The 16,414-nt window shown below is 53.8% G+C and overlaps 1 protein-coding gene across 3 annotated transcripts; it reads right to left on the bottom strand.

Annotated features, from left to right (window-relative positions):
* Nucleotides 1-1,545: 1,545 nt before the first annotated feature.
* FNDC4 (fibronectin type III domain containing 4) lies at nt 1,546-11,595 on the bottom strand. 3 transcript variants are annotated; one of them, XM_066314479.1, is made up of 6 exons: nt 11,427-11,572; nt 5,630-5,745; nt 4,927-5,131; nt 4,114-4,203; nt 2,726-2,859; nt 1,546-1,765 (listed from the first exon to the last, which is right to left on the bottom strand). In XM_066314479.1, the coding sequence occupies exons 1-6, from the start codon at nt 11,497-11,499 to the stop codon at nt 1,733-1,735; spliced, it is 651 nt and encodes a 216-aa protein (XP_066170576.1). In that variant the 5' UTR covers nt 11,500-11,572; the 3' UTR covers nt 1,546-1,732. The 3 variants fall into 3 exon arrangements, with proteins under 3 accessions (XP_066170576.1, XP_066170575.1, XP_066170577.1); XM_066314478.1 differs by having other exon boundaries at nt 1,546-1,768; nt 11,427-11,571; XM_066314480.1 differs by lacking the exon at nt 1,546-1,765 and adding an exon at nt 1,873-2,011 and having other exon boundaries at nt 11,427-11,595.
* Nucleotides 11,596-16,414: the final 4,819 nt, after the last annotated feature.

Genomic DNA, 16,414 nt, shown 5'->3' with positions numbered 1-16,414 from the left:
AGACAGAACTTCTAAACATTTTCCAGGGCACTAGAACATCCTTAAAACTCTTGTGTTTCCCTGACAGCCCTAGTTTTTCTAGTGTAGCTCCTTAAAAAGAGCTAGCAGGCAAAACAAGGTGTTTGTGTCTCTGGAGCTGTGGCTGTGCTCCCTGCAGCCCAGGGTACAGCCCAGCAGCAGTTGCATCCCCCTGCCATGATGCTGTTGCTCCTCAGGTACTCCTCTCCTCACCTGAGCAGGGAGCAGCACAGGCCCCTCCAGCCTGTCAGGGTTAGGTCTTGACCCCCTTCTTGGCCCTGCTGCTGGGATGTCTCTGCTCTGCAGAGAAGAGCCATGATGTCACCCTCCGGGAGACAGCCTGCAGCTGGTCCAGCAGCACCACATGGCCCAGATTGCAGCAGCAGCAGTTTTCCCTCAAGGGCCAGGGGGATGTGCGGTGACAGCAGAGGACCTCCAGCTCTTGTACAGCACACAGGAACAGATTAATGGGCCAGGACATATGCATTCAAGAACTTGTACATGTGTGCATGCATGGACACACACGGAGACGTGCAGCTCTGATGCTGCCTTTGAGCCAGGATGCTTTTATTGAAAAGACCCTGCCACAGGAGTTGCTTATCCTGTCCCTTCCCCGCCTAGTCTTGCAGCAGGAGCTGAGCAGCACCTGGAAGGAAAAGTCCTGAAAGTGCTTTTACTGGGAGATTTATTCCTGGAAGACGCTGGATCCTGTGATGCTTGAGTCCAGAGCTGCAGAGCCTGTGTGTGGCCAGCTGCAGAGCAGAGCATGGAGGGAGAGCAGCAGCCAGGGCAGCAGGGAGCCTCCTCGTTTCACCCCATTCCCTCCAACTGAGACCTTGCAGGCCTCACCACATTGTCTCCTCCAGGCAGCACAGCCACTGCTCTGCTCAAGAAGCGCTTGGCAGCTCCCCTCCAACAGCCTGAATGGCCAGCACTCAGCCCTGCGGGGGACACAGCACAGCCACAGCCGTGCCCTGGCACTGCCCACTCCGCACCAGCCCTCCTGCCCCAGCTGCAGGCTCTGCGGGCTGCCCAGGCACTGTGACAGACCCAGCTCCTCATCGTCCCTCGTGTCCTTGTCCTCTGCAGCAGACAGAATGTGAGGCCCCCTCAGGCCCGTGACAGGCTGCAGTGGAGCCCAGCAGCAATGCACTCACCGCCGTGCTGGCCGGCCCAGCCCCACAGACAAACCCTCCTGCCAGCTGGCCACAGCTCTCCTGCCAGTGCCAGGGCAGAGCCTGTTTCCTCAGCCCCGGGGCCCTGAGGGGAGCAGCTCCTGCTCTCTGCAGGTGACCCCCAAGGCCAGAGAGGCAGCTGAGAGCAAGGTCTGTCCCCCGAGGCTGGGCAGGTGCCACAGCTGCCCCCAGGGCCAAGGTGCACAAGAACACGGCCTCCCCTCAGGCCGGCGCCATCAGCCCACGGGCTCCCCTGGCTGCCTCCGGCCCTGGCCACTCATCCTGAGCCTCGTGCTTCCCGGCGGGAGGGGAGGAGGGCCCGCTGTGCGGGGTGTGCAGGGCCATGCTCGGCATGCCGCCGTGGGGGCTGGCTCCAGGCACATCCCCCGCCGGCTGCCCTCAGGAAAGCGGGAGTTCGGAGACGTGGATCTTCGCATGCTGAGTGCCAGGCTGCGCGCCTGAGGCTGCCTCTTCTTCCAAGGCCTGCTTTGCCTCTGGCAGGACACCCAAGATCCCAGACGGCAGGGCTAGTGTTGCACTTACACCTCGATGATATTGACCGAGGGAGATTTCTTCTATGAGAGAAAAATCTGCTTTAAGACCCTGCATTGCTGCACCCCTGGGATCAGACCCGATGTCAGAGCCCCTCAGCCTGTGGCAGGCACCAAGACCCGCAGACCTCAGCAGAGCAGGGTCAGTTTGGAGCAGGGATCCAAGAGGAGGGATCTCTTAGGCAAGGAGTAATCAGCAAGCTGAAAAATCTGGAGGAAGGGAACTGGGGACTTGAAGTCCAAACAGGAAGTTTCTGCTCCTGACATCTGCTGGAAACCAAGGTGTGGAATCAATTGGCAGTCAGGCAACACACTGAGGGGAGCTTCCATCCTTGGGGCAGCAGATGAGACACAAGCAAAACGCTAACATTTGGTCCCATTACAGCTTCAGGGTTATAAATCACTCTTTGGCAGGTAACAAAGGGAGAAATGTCAGGGGCTGAGGGAACAGCCAGATGAAGGTACTGCTCCCTACCCATCCGCAGCTTGGCACAGCACTTCCATCAGGGTGAGGAAGGGCCTCTGGAATGACTTGTGTGGTGATGACCCAGAGCCAGCTGGAGTGAAGGCAGAAAATGAGCAGTGACACACCAGTGCAGGAAGCATGAGAACAGGTGCCTACCAAGTCCACTCCTGCCTGGACAGGCAGGAGCCAGACCTGTCCATCAGTGCAGGAGAGGTGCAGCCTTGGAGGGGCACGATGAAGGGTCTATTACAGTCAGGGGTCAGGTACGACCTTGCAATGCAAGAGCTACCCCAGCTGTTGTATCTTCTTGTCTCTTCCAATGTTTCTCCTACAGTCACCCATGGGGCACACACACTGCCCCACAGACCAGAGCTCACTGAACCCTAAAAGCCCTCAGTCTGTGGGGTGAGAGCACAAGCCAGGGTGTTTTGATTTCTGGAGAGGGGCAGACTGTCCAGGCTGCCAGCCCCTGCAGACACCACAAGCCATCCCCCCTGCCAGCCCTCCCCACTCACCTTGCTCCTCAGCAGCCCTCCGCTTGGTCGCTCTGGTGTGCTGTGCTCTGAGGACGGCTTTGTCTTCTCCTTGTTGTTGTTGGAGTCGTTATCCTTGATGATGTCATATTGTCTGCAGAACAGGGCGATCACCGCTGCCCAAAGACACACTGCCTGAAGGACTTCCTCACAGTGCCTGCCTCTGTCTCCCCTCCCCACAGCATCCCTGCTGCATGGGGCAGGTGTGCCCAGGGCTCCTTGGGGTGCTGCAAACCCAGGGCCCCACCTGCATCAGCCTGCACCACCCCAGGGACCTCTGCATGTGTGGCCAGGCCAGTTTCCTTGGGCACATGGGCATGGAAGTGGCCAAGGCCATTGGGCCACGTGAGGTGCTCAGCACTCACCAAAGGCAGATGCTGATGCACTCGAACAGGGACAGCGAGGTCAGTGGGCAGCTGCATGGGTTTTGGAGTGCCTCCAGTGAGTCATTAAAGTTACTGAGCTGGTGCTTGTGACCCTCACAAAAACCAGCCGTTGTCTTTGTGCAAACTGGCTGCAGGGTCAGTCACTCTGTCATGCTTTCACAGCATGCATCTCATACAGCATGCATCTCATGCAGCATGTCCCACACCTGGGAACCCTGGACACAGGAGTCTGGAGCAATGCCCTCAGGTGTGACCATGCTGGACTCACTCAACCCCAGTGAGTGTGTGATAACACACAGGCACACACAGACTGGGCATGACTCCTCCCGGCTGGCATCCTGACACATCAACCTGTGCCAGGTGTAAACTACCAGCAGTCATCTTGTATTTTTTTTTTCCAGTGCCTTAGAAAAGTGTCAAGGCCAGGGCAAGGAGAAATTTCTGCAAGATGCCACTATAAAATCCACATTTACTGGGAAGGGAGCAGGGGATCAGTGACTTCCCACTCACAGTGGCTGCATGTGATCAGTCAGGAGCTGACTTAATGCCTAGGCTCCGATGCTCCCAGGGCAGCCCGCTGCCTGCATTGGCTTTAATTGAGATGTACAGGAGCAAATCACACACTTAACAGTTTAGCAGACTAAGGCACAGCCTCTACAGCTAGTGCAGTAGTGTTATCAGTCATAACATCTAAGGCCAAGCAACACAATCATCACTGTCAGCTGGGATGCTCCCACCTGTAATTCCAGGTCCCATTCTGTCTCCTGCTCTTTGACATACTCCAGGCCATTACTGCTGAGCAGTGGCTGTAGTTGCTCCTTTTACCCCACTGGCTCCAGCACCTACAGAGACTCAATGGCCTTACTAGAAAGGGTGCCAGACCCTCGCCAATGTGCCTCTGCACTGTCTTGAGCCACATCCCCTTTGTGAACCATGGACTGCACCTTTGCTTCAGCCTGCCAGAACACTGCCAGTGGCACTCACCTGCCCACATGAGCAGCACAGCCACAATGATAATGATCTCGCCTGTCTGCAGCTGCCGGTCTTTGTCCAGCCCTTCCATGGTGATGTCACCTGCAGAGAAGAGACCCCAGGCAGGGCTGGCAGCAAATACCCTCCCACTACAGCTACAAAGCCAGTCGGAGATTCTAACAGCTTGTTTGAGTTCATGTAGGGACTGCACAACGCATGCCAGTAATCACTAAGGTCTCTCTCTACACAGTGACCAGGGTGGGTCAGGTTAGTTTAATACAGAAGTTCTGAGGAAAGTCAGCCATCTGCTTGCCCTGTCATACTCAAGACCCCTCTCATGGTCTGTCTGTTGCTGGAGACAAAACTCCCATGCCCTCTATGGGCATCATCTCTCTTAGATTCCTGGATTCTCTCTCATGGACCAGTATGTAGGCAACGCCAAGGCAACACAGATATGAGTAGTAAAGTAGACCATGGTGCTCTGTCTTTTGTCCTTTGGTAGCCTACAGACTGGGAGATCTGAAAGTCTGTTCAGTACTGGCTTCCTACAGGCAGCAGCTGGGCAGGCCCCAGCAGCTGTCCTGGCCAGTCTGCCCAGCTGAATAGATGCCAGGACCTGGGATAGGAGGGCTGCGAACCACAGCTTGGGGACATTGTCATGGACACATGGTGGACAAAACAGCAGCCTGTCCAACCCTGTGTGTCCCCAGCAGCCTGCTGCTCAGGCCAGCACATTGCTCACTGGAATCCCTGCCTGTCTGCTGTACAGGCCTCCAGGTGTGGCCCCACCAGCAGCACCTGGCTGAGCTGAGGGAGGTGCCTCACCTTGGTTGGAGCTGTTGGAAGGTAGGCGGTCGGTCTCCTTCAGGGTGCGAAAGTGGACACGCTTGCTGGCCTGGCTCTCCCCGTAGAGGCCAATGCTCTGCACCTGGATGATGTAGTCAGCATCCTCTGCCAGGTCCCACAGCACACAGGCACGGTTGGTGGTGTTCACCTCCCGGATGAAGCGCTGCATCTGCCCATCCTGCCTCTGCCAGAGGGATGAGCTGTCACCCCTGGGAGCTGCTTCCAGCTGCACCAGGCACAGGCCCCCAGCTGCAGGGCTATGCCCTCACTCCTCCCTTCTCAATCAACCATTCACCCCAGGGTGGGCCAGACGGCCAGCACTGCCTATTCAGCATGCCTGCATGGCCTGAGAGTCAGGCCCCTCCCTGGAGAAGACACCATCACCCAGGGCTGCACAGGTGGAGCAAGACAAGCAAAGGAGGGTTATGCCACGGCTGAAACACCATCCTTACCTGGAGAAATCCCAGGGAAGCTATTGGAGGGACTACCCTCAGTGCAGCCCACAGTCTTTTGCCTCCCACCAGGATGGACGGCTCAGACAGGGCACCCTGGCAAGGACTGCTCAGCAGCAGAGATGTCCTCAGGCAGATGCCAGAGGAGCCCCAGACTGTGGCAAAGGGATTGACACAGGAGCATGCTGGTAATCAGTGTCCCCAGTCCCCTGGGGACAGACCCCGGATACCTGCTGTAGAATGGCATAGCCAATGACCACGTCTCCTTCTGGCACATCCCAGGACACTGTGGCAGAGTTGGCCTTCAGCTGTGTCACAGTCACGTTGACAGGGGACGGGGGCCTGTCTGGGTGAGCCAGGCACGGACCGCGGCGAGGCACAGGAAAGAGGCAAAAGAAGATATCTCAGAACAGGCACTCCGCCCTGCACATCACCATGGGGCCTCTCCAACACCTGCCAGTGGCAGCATGTTGGCCAGGCTACAGGGAGCACCTTCCCTGGTGAACCCATCCCCAGGAGATGAGTGGCACAGCAGATGGAGAACCCTGAGCCCTGCCAGCAGCATGGCACAGCGCTTCCTGGGCTGGCAGGCAGCTGCCCACTCTGTGCATGGGGAGTGTGCAGGTGCAGAGCTCTGGGCTTGCCCCGTGGATGGGCACGCCACAAATGCCTGGCACACCACCCAGAACTGCATAGGAAGCAGCCTAGACACAGCAATGATATATTGATTATGACAGAAAAATGGGGCACCTTGGGATAAACACACTCTATGACTCGAGCTGCCCATCTCCTCTGCCTGGAGTTACTCCTTGCTCCGGGGCATGGGGAAAGGCCAATGCTGAAGGCAGGGCTGGCTGTTCCAGTAAAGCCTGGAAAATAGAATGGATCTTCCCAACAACATTAAGACTGAATATATAAGCAGACCTTTACTTGAAAGCTTTCAGGTACATAATGTGGCAAAGATTGTATGTGGTACAGTAAAGCTACAATTTTTATAAGGTTAGCTGATTAGTATACTTATTATATGCTGTCCAATTAAAAGGTTAGTTGGTTAGGTTATGATTCCTGGGGTCCTGCCTCACTAGAAGCAGTCCAGAAGTTTTTCTTGCCCCATTGTTGTTATGCCTGGTCCAGACTGCAGTTGGAAAACAGAACATCCTTGTAGCTGGTTCTCTTGTTGGAATAAGACTAAACAGTATTTTTAGGAATGTGTTTATAAAGTTAGCTTATTGTTCCTAAGAGCAAGGAAGAAAGATAGGAAAAGTACTAGAAGCTACAACCATGCATTAACAATCTACACAGCCACAAATATATGAAAACTATAAAACGCTAAAACTCTTGGGCATCACCAGCAGTGCAGTGCCATTGGCTGCAAAGCTGGCAGCGATGCTTGGCCATTGCTGTTCTATGGAAAGCTGACCTGACTGACCCATGGTCTGCACCATTGCCACTTTGAGATTTCACAGCACTAAGGGCACAACAGGATCCCACACAATCCTGCACACAAAGCCAAATTTTGTCTGGAAGTTAGACAGAGGAGCACATGAAAGACATTGAACCTGCTGTTTGTGTGTTCTCATTCCCCACACACAAGTCAGTGCCCTTCTACAAGCTGCCTGTGTAGCAGCTAGGGCTACAGGATCAGTGCCGTGATTTATATAGAAAAACAATTCCAGGGGGCACCTGAGAACAAGAGAAAGGACAACCAAGACACCAACAACAACCCCAGTCAGAGTGACTGCAAAAAAAGTGATTTTTGCAGGCCAGCTGTTTAAGTGAATTCATTCGCATCTGAATATATCCAGCTTCAGATCAAACCAGAGGAAGGCTGTGGTTTCCACTCTGAAAAATTCAGGTTTGTGGTCTGCCAAGGCCAATTAAAGCAGAGAGGAGAGCCCAGGAAGCAAGCTCTAAGAGATACCCTGGGACTGAGTGTGTTTCCAGAAGTTTGACACACCACCAGGAGAGAGGGTCACCAGAGACAAGGCCACCACAGGATTCTGTTTTCCTCCTTCAGAGGAGGAGTCTGGAGAACTGGAAAGGATTCAAAGGCACACTCAAACATTCTTTGTCCCACAAAGAGTGTGTCTCTGTAGAGTTTTGCCCGTGGAGATCTGGTTCATCACTAACCTCTAAGAGGGAGGGGGTCTCTGAGCCTTGTCTGCATGCACACCCTGCTCACCTACAAGCCAACAGCAAAACAGGCTGAACAAAGATGCAGGCCCAGCCTTGTCCATTGCCTGGGGTGCATGTACTCTGTCAGCACAGGAGCTGAGCTTCCTGTCATTAAATTATAGAATCATTGTGGTTGGAAAAGATCTCCAAGATCATCAACCTTTGACCAAATAACCCCCTGCCCATATTGCAAAGTGCTATGTCCAGCCATTTCTTGAACACTTCCAGGGGAAGTGAATCCACCACTGTCCTGGGCAGCCTGTCCAGTGCTTAACCACTCTTTCAGTGAAGAAATTGTTTCTAATATCCAACCTGAACCTCTACTGGTGCAGCTTGAGGCCATTTCCCCTTGTTCTGTCACCTGGTCCCTGGAAGCAGAGCCTGACCCCACCTGGCTCCACCATCCTGTCAAGGAGTTGTAGAGAGTGAGGAGGTCTCCCCTGAGCCTCCTTTTATCCAGTCCGAGTTCCCCTAGCTCCCTCAGCCACCCACCAGCCTTGTGCTTCAGTCCCTGCCCCAGCTCTGCTCCCTTCCCTGGACATGCTCCAGCCCCTCAATGTCCTTCTTGTTGTGAGTGGGCAGGATTCAAGGTGCCTCAGCAGTGTCCAGCACAGGGGGAAATCACTGTCCTGGTCCTGCTGCCACACTATTGTTGACACAAGCCAGGATGTTCTTAGCTTTCTTGGCCAGATCATGTTTAACTGCTGTCAACCAGTACCCCCAGGTTCTTTTCCACTGGGCCATTTTCCATCCTTGTTGGGTTTTCCACCCCAGCCACGGCTGGTGTTAGGTCAGCTGCTCAGCCAACAGCCAAGTGCAGGCAGCATCCTGTCAGCCAGCAAACAACTGCTCCCTTGCACTGGCCCAGACACAGGCATTTCAAAGTGTGGGTGTATGGGGGGGGCCACATGTTTCTGCTTGTCTTCAAGCATAACAGCAGTTGTCCTAGGTTACCACTAGCCAGGTTTGTGCTAGCAAACATAATGGGGTCAGAACAGCCCAAGAATCCAGTGGTGAAGACTTCTCCAAGATCTCATTTGGTCTGCACCAGCCAATATATGCCCAACCCACTCTTGGGCACGGCTTGGAAGATAGGACAAGTCAGAAAACCATTCCTCACAGGTAGTAGCACTGATGTGTCTCCCTCTTTGGAACTCATGAGTTTAATAGTATGGATATGAGCAGGCCCTGCTAGCTGGCCTCGGGACAAGAACAGGATATGGTGCTTCACAGGATATATCAACAGTAATTAATTAGGTGGGGCTTTTTTACATCTAACAGAATTTAAAAAGTCCTGAGTATGCGTGATAGGGGCAGTTTGACTGCCACCTTTAAGTGTACATGAAATTAAAGACAGGGTCTCACCTCTCGGCAACACAGAAGTTTGTGGGTGGAGTTTGTAGCAGCTGTCCAGCTCTGCTCGAGAATTTTCTAGGCTTTTGCAAGGCATCCAGCCTGTCCCAGCTGAGGTTTTCAGGCTGAGGATGCTGAGACAGCCCTGGGACCAAGTTACTTGATGATTTGAGAACAAAGGCACTGCACCAATTGACAAGCCATGCTGCTGAGCCCACATAGGTCTGTTCCAGCTGTATTTAGCCAGGGCTTGCCCAGGCCCTGTGCAGGGACTGTCACTCACTGGCAGTAGAAGGGTGAGAGGACATGGGGCCATAGCGGAGCCCCACAATGCACTGGCTTGTCAGTGCACCCTAAGCACAGTGGGGCACACCCCAGGCCAACAGCCCTAAGCCTGTGTGACAGCAGACGTGGTGTCCAGGCCACACTTCTGCATTAGAAGAACCAGTGTTCCTTGAGTTTCCTGTTCATTTCCTGCTGAATGAACTGCAGAAAACACATTTCTGACCATGCGGGATTTGTGCATCCATCAGGAAGAGCCAAGAAGCCTCTGAAGTCAAAACTTGAGAAGTTCCCCCTAGATACACAGGGCAATGTTCAATCCCAATCATCCCTGGCTCTGGAGCCAGGCTGGGAGAGCTGAGGTTTTTCACCCTGAAGAGAATGCTCTGGTAAGATACTGGAGCCCTTTCCAGTGCCTAAAGGGGCTCCAAGAGAGCTGAAGAGTGACTTTGCACAAAGTGACAGGACAAAGAGGAGATGGCTTTTCACTGACAGAGCCCAGAGTTAGATGGGATATTGGGAAGAAACTTCCCTGCCACAGCAGTGGGGCCCTGGCACAGGTTGTCCAGAGAAGCTGTGGCTGCCCGTGGATCCCTGGAAGCATCCAAGGCCAGGATGGACAAGGCTTGGAGCAACCTGGGACAGTGGAAGGTGTCACTGCCCATACCAGGGGGATGGGCTGAGATGGGCTTTAAGGTCCCTTCCAAAGCACACCGTTCCAGGATTCTATGAAATTCAGGATGAAACCTCAAAGTTGTTACAAGACCTCCAAAGGACAAAGCTTTGTGTATAATACCCACATTGCATCTAATACTGTTCAGCCTGCTCGGCAGCTGAGATCAGAGCAGTTTTGTGCCAGAGCTGTTGCCATAAAGGTCTGTGAATGCAAGGGCTCCAAAAACCATGCTCCCTGAAGCCAACACATTCTGGCTATACAGTCAAGATGCTGCTGGGCTCTCTGAGAAAAGTGTGCCACCATTTAGCTCAGTGCATTAACTGCTAATGATTCTACATTACTTATAAATGATCCAGCTTCACTTTTTATTAAAGCCATATTACGGAAGGGGCATCCCCCCACAGAAAGCACAGTCAATTAAACTTAAGGCCTGGCACAGGTTTTGTCCTGTCTGTACAGCAGTGTGCTCCTCTGGGGCCTGATTTAGGGGTGGGAAGAGCTGGGCTGTGTACAGGAGCTAGCAGCACTGCAGCCTGTGGCTGGACACTGGGAGGGATGAGCAGTGAGCAGCTGAAGGGATGTCCGGAGGGCACTGGGAGGGATGAGCAGTGAGTAGTAGGAGAGATGGGTGGTGGCCAGTGGGAGGGGTGGCTGCTGGGTGAAGAGCTGGACATGGGACTAGATATGCCATGCATCCCTTTGCTCCAGCAAAGGGGCCAGACACATACCCTTCGGGAGGGATGCTGGCACGTGTGGTGCTGCAGAGGGCCAAGGAACAAAGCGCAGCTCCACCGGTGCCCTCCCCATCCTGCTGAGATCCGGAGAGTGGACCACCCCTGCCCCCTGGCCCATGCCCTTGGGGACGCTGCTCAAGGGCACCCAGATGTTTGCCCAACTTACTGCTGCAGCAGGGAGTAAGCACCAGACTTCACATCTAAAAATAAGTGGCCCCTTTTTAACACCCCTGATTGCATCTCTTCCCGAATCCGTCAGTACGTGTTTTGCAACAGAATGGAGCAGAACACGTCTGGTAGTCGCAATTCGATTTGATCTCTCAGTTGAGCAGCCGAGGGGCAAACAGACAGCGGGATGGCTGCTGACAGCGGGCCATTCCCCTGAGGCAAAGGACACAAGGACAGCGGTGCCTCGGGTCCAGTGAGCTCCATATTCCAGCGAACACCGGCAGAAGGGACAGCATCCCCACCGGCCCCGGCCCTGGGTGTCCCTGCCCGGGCCAGGACGGGACGCGGCGGCCGCGCTCCGCAGAGCGCCCCGGCAGCCCCCGGGAAGGGCAGCGCGCCCGCCGCCGAGCCCCGGGGATGGACGCCACACGGCCGAAGGCACAGGGGACTCGGAGGCCGCGGCGTCCCGGGGCTGCCCGGGGAGTCCTCGGGGATGGAGGCAAAGGCCACGCCGGGGATGCAGCGAGGGTATCCGGCCGGGAGCGCAGCCCGCGGCAGGGACGGGCGGCCGGCAGGGCGTCCCCGCCCGGCAAGGTGTCCCTGCCAGCCCCGGTGCCCTCCCGGCCCCGCCGCACTTACTGGCTCGCACGAAACACAGGTCGCAGCCGAAGAGCACCAGGACCGGGCTGATCATCGCCGAGACTCGGGCCATGGCGGCGGGGGCTGCGGCCCGGCCGGGCGGCGGCCCTGGCACCGGCCCGGCTCCCTGCACGGCGGGACGGAGCGGGGCCGAGCCCCGGCCGCAGCGCGGGGGGACGGAACGGCCGCCGGGCCCGGCCCGCCCCCGAGCGGCACCGCAGCGGCTCCGGCGCCGCCTCCCCGCCGTGCCCCGAGCGGCCGGCGCCGCCCCCGGCCCCCCGAGCCGTGTCCCGGGACCGCCCGTGCGGCCGCCACGCCGGGACCGGACCCCTGGAATCGGCCCCCATACGGTTCTCTAGTAACCCGCAACGCCCCGGCGCAGGCTGCGCCTCCAGCAACCCCCGGTGTGCTCTCTCCCCGTGCTGCGCCCCAGGGACACCCAGTGTCGGCTGTTTCCATGCTGCACCCTAGGGACACCCAGTGCCAGCTATTTCCCTGCTGCACTCCAGGGACAGACACAGTGCCGGCTGTTTCCATGCTGCACCCCAGGGACACAGTGCCAGCTATTTCCCTGCTGCACTCCAGGGACAGACACAGTGCCGGCTGTTTCCATGCTGCACCCCAGGGACACCCAGTGCCAGCTATTTCCATGCTGCGCCCCAGGGACACCCAGTGCCGGCTGTTTCCATGCTGCGCCCCAGGGACACTCAGTGCCAGCTATTTCCACCCTGCACCCCCAGTGCCGGCTGTTTCCATGCTGCACCCTCAGTAACCCCCGGCGCCCCCTCTCGCCACACGCAGGCTCCAGTCCCGGGCCGTGGGCACATGGTCACGCGCGTGGCAGCGAGCAGCGCTGGTGTCACCACCACTGGGTCACTGACAGACGCCGACATTTGGGCTGGGGCACAGTCCCACGACTCCTCTGCACCTGGGGGTGCTCTGACCCTCCAGGCTGCACCTCCCAGTGTGCCTGAAGACACATGCGTGGGGTCTGCCCCATCCCCAGGAAAGGCAGCCCTGGGTGTGCCTAATGAGGTAGAGAGAAATAAGGACATGAACCCAAATCATCCTCCATTATCTTACAGCAGTAAGCTACTGCTTTATGTGGGCAATGCAGGCTGAAGGGAGGAATCAAGCCAAGATGGAATCTGTGGTTCCAAGGGGTTGCTAAGGTGGCCCAGCCTAACTGTGGTTTTGGGCAGACTTGGGAACTCCTGAGGCTCCTCTCTGCCCAGCTGATGTCCTTAGCTGCAGCCCATGTTGTCCTGCTGTGTAGCACAGCTGGACCCAAATGTCAGCTTAGACCATGCCCTGGATAAGGTCAGCCCACAGCAAAAGTACATGGGTGTGTGCACATGTGCAGATGTGGGCACAGACATCCGTGGTTCAGTGCCCTAGGGCCCCTAAAAGTCTTTACTTGGTCATTTCAAAAGGCCTTTCCTAGTTATATGAGAATTGGTCTGTGCTTTGGGGAGAGTTGTGGGAGACCAGTGTAGTCATGTTGCCATGTGAAGGATTTAATCTGCAGTGCCTGTGTGCAAAAGGCAAGTTCCAGCTAAGTGAAACCTGAAGCTTGTCAGTATTTATGTTAACTCTGCAGCTGCATGGATGCTGAGGTGATCAAAATGGTCCCATCTGGGTTGTTCAGTGCTGCTTTTCAGATGCTCTTGGCAGATCAGGACTGCCTCTTTCCTGTGCTGAGCTTCATTGCTGCTGCAGTCTCCATAGTGGTGAGGAGGAGGGTGAGCGTGATATTGCTTTCCCAGCAGAGTCCTGTTTCAAAGCTCCTTCTCCCTCTATCTGCATTATGGGGATGGAACTTCAGGAAAGCCAAAGGTAGAGCTGGCAAGTGTAAAACTGTGACTGGAAGAGGTTTTACAGGAACAATTTGCCAGTTGTGTCTTCTCTGCAAGCTCCATTCTCACTCGGTCGCTGTGAGAACCACTTGGTTATTGCAGATCTAGCTGTTGGTGTTAATGCTGACTGCTCCAGAGGCTATGTTTGCCACCAGGCAAGGATCCCAGGCCCAGCACTGCTCTGGCCTGCACAGGAGTGCTCAGACGCCTTATTTGAAAAGCTCAGCACCGTCAGTGTTAGGTATCAGTGAGTAATGCCATTTTTTTAAATACCAGAAACAGGTGGCCGTTAGCACTGCGAAGTTTATTCTGCATCCTTCCCCCAAACTGCTCAAAAGTGGTTCAGGCTCTATGTCCTTTCCCTGGGCTCCGGGGTGCAGCCCTAGTGCATGTGCAGGGTGAGAAGTATGCTGTGACTGGGGAAATTTGTGTCTGATCACCCTGGGCATCACAGTTGGCTGGCTGGCATTCCCAGGCTTCACACACCTGCCAGATCAGTGCTGGGCATGGGAAAGGACATGCTGTGCCACTTAACACAATCCTGGGAATTCAGTGGTTGTGCACTGGGTGCATGGTGTGCTTTTGGAGCAGGTGATGGCATTTGTGTTTGTGGCTTCAGTCTATAAATAATAAATACTGAGAGTGCAAACTCTCCGCACACATTTAATTATCGTTTTAGTATTTGGGATTTTGGCCAGGCAAAATTCAATTTGCAATTGCAAATCAGGCACTAATGCATCTAAATTGTATTATATGCCTTGCAGTGCCTTGTACTTAGAATTCAGTGGGGAAATCCAGCTGCAGCCTCCAGATCCCAGCCTCACCTCTGCAGCCTGGCCTGCAGGCTCCAAAGTCCCAGCCTGTTCTTAGAAAAAATGAGGTTTTGGGAGACGTGCTGGCAGCAAGAGAACGTCCTGCCCATGATGCAGGAGCCTCCTGTACTTGCATCACATCACCCTGCTGTCATCTTCCTCTGCCCATCAGAGGAATACACCAGCAAGGACTCCCAGCACATCAGGAATTGACCTCTGCAACTGGGAAAGGTTTGGATTGATGGCATCCCTGTGCAGAATCTGCCTCATACTTCGTAGTGCATAAATGTTATTGATTAAATGGAGCCCACAAACCATGCTTGGATTTCATGGCCCTAATCTAAACTTTAGTTAGCTGATAACTAGGGCAAGGTGAGTGTGAAAAACAAGATTCACTTTTTTTGTGAATTTTAAGAAATAGGTTTAATAAAAGATAAGACAATTAGGAGATAAAAAAGCAAAGTATAGCTGGCAGGGTGACTTGGCATTTAGCCAAGTCCACAACCTGCTATTTCAGAGACTTTCTTTAAATACCCTTCCTATTGTATCAATCTGTTGAATATTCATATTTTTCCATAAACTAGTTTCCATATTCCAGGGACTGTTTTGTATGGCCCCTCCTTGGGTCCGCCTTTTTAGAGCTGCGTGTTTCTTGGCTGTGTCTTCATCATCACCTCTAGATTGGGCCTTGGTCCATGCTTTCTTCAGATGGGAGATGCTGATAGTTGGTGTATCAATAACAGAGTCTTCTTTACATGTTCACTGGAGGTTATCCCAGCCAAACAGACAGTTTAAGCACAGACTCTATCACTACTACCACTATGCCTAATTTTCTGTACTAACAGCAGAAATAAAAACTTGTATCCTTACCACAAAGTTATTAATCATATAGCACACATCTTGTGAAAAGCCAGCTTTATAATAGGCATTTATAACAGTGAGCCTTCACAAATTTATGAAAGCATGACATGAACTGCAATAGCTGGGTCCTGACCTGGGGGTTATGGAGCTCTGTGACTGTTCCCCTCCTGGGCCACAACACTGATGCAATTCTTTCCCCTCTATTCTCCTTTTCCACCTGCAGAGCCTCCCACGGCCAGCTGTGACCCAGCTGTGCCTATGGAAGCTGTGACTCAGGTGGTTTGTTCCTTCAAACAGCTGCTGGCTGGCCTAGAGGAGGGCTGGGCAGGGGGTGAGTGCCAGACCTGCCCCTCCACCCCCAGACCCTGTCTCCCAACCAGCCCCATGCCTGCCTGGTGTATTCAGGGCACCTGCCCACCGTTTTCTCTCTCCTTCCTGGCTGCTGCTTCACTTTAGCTGTCTCCATGCTCACTGAAAGGAAACGTCCAAAGCTGTTGTGAGCGTTCATTCTCATCCACGTAGTCATGTCTGTGTGGTGGTGCTGTATCCTCTGTTTCTCTCCCATGGAAGTGGGAATTAGCACACTGATTCCCTGTGATGATAATAATGGAGGGCAAAGGTGCAGCAAACCACAGACATTTTCTATAAAGCCACTACAGGGAAAGTCCCCTGTTGTCCCCAGCCAAGGAACAGGCTCAGACCTGTCACCAGTCTATGGATATCAGCACTTTATCAACACTTCATGAATTTTATTATATGTGGAAAGTCAATCTGCTAATCATTAATATGCACTAATCATTAATATCTCCTGGTCCTCCTTTTATTTAAGTTTATTTATTTATTTTTTGATGGCATCTTTTTACCATTTGCTGCATAACTGGATTGGGGGAATTCAGTGCTGCCCAAGAACAGACATTTATACTTGCTATTGTCACAGGGTATTGTGAAGTCAAGAGTTTTGCTGTGTAATTATGTGCATTGTGAAAAGTAATTTATTCTGTTGAATTTAGACCAGATGCCCAATTACTACTTCTGGTGCTTCCTAGCTTCTATTGTAAGAAAAAGTAATAACAGTTTGCTATCTATCTGCACTGCACCATCTGCAACACAGCAGACCCTGGCCATCTTTCAGAGCTGATTATTTCTTTTTTACCCTTTTAACATGGGACAACTAGACAGCATATGGTGTTTGAGATGTGGGTTTCCAGTGTGTCAATATATTCATAATAGTGTTCCCACTCAGCCATTTCCCAGATCATTTATACCACATGAAGCCACCAAAGCCAGGAGCCTGGTAAAGCTGAAAAGTGATCTGACAGGTCTGTCAACAGCAAAAATATCCAGCACTGTCATGGTCAGTGAACACAGCTGATGGAAGGTGATGAGCAGCTCTATCAGAGCCCACCCCTGGGAAAGAAGTTGATTTGTTATTGCTCAGATAAAAGCACAAATGTGAGGC

This window comes from Sylvia atricapilla, chromosome 3, assembly GCF_009819655.1.
Source record: "Sylvia atricapilla isolate bSylAtr1 chromosome 3, bSylAtr1.pri, whole genome shotgun sequence".
NCBI lineage: Eukaryota > Metazoa > Chordata > Aves > Passeriformes > Sylviidae > Sylvia > Sylvia atricapilla.
This window is presented reverse-complemented; position numbering and strand designations above follow the sequence as displayed.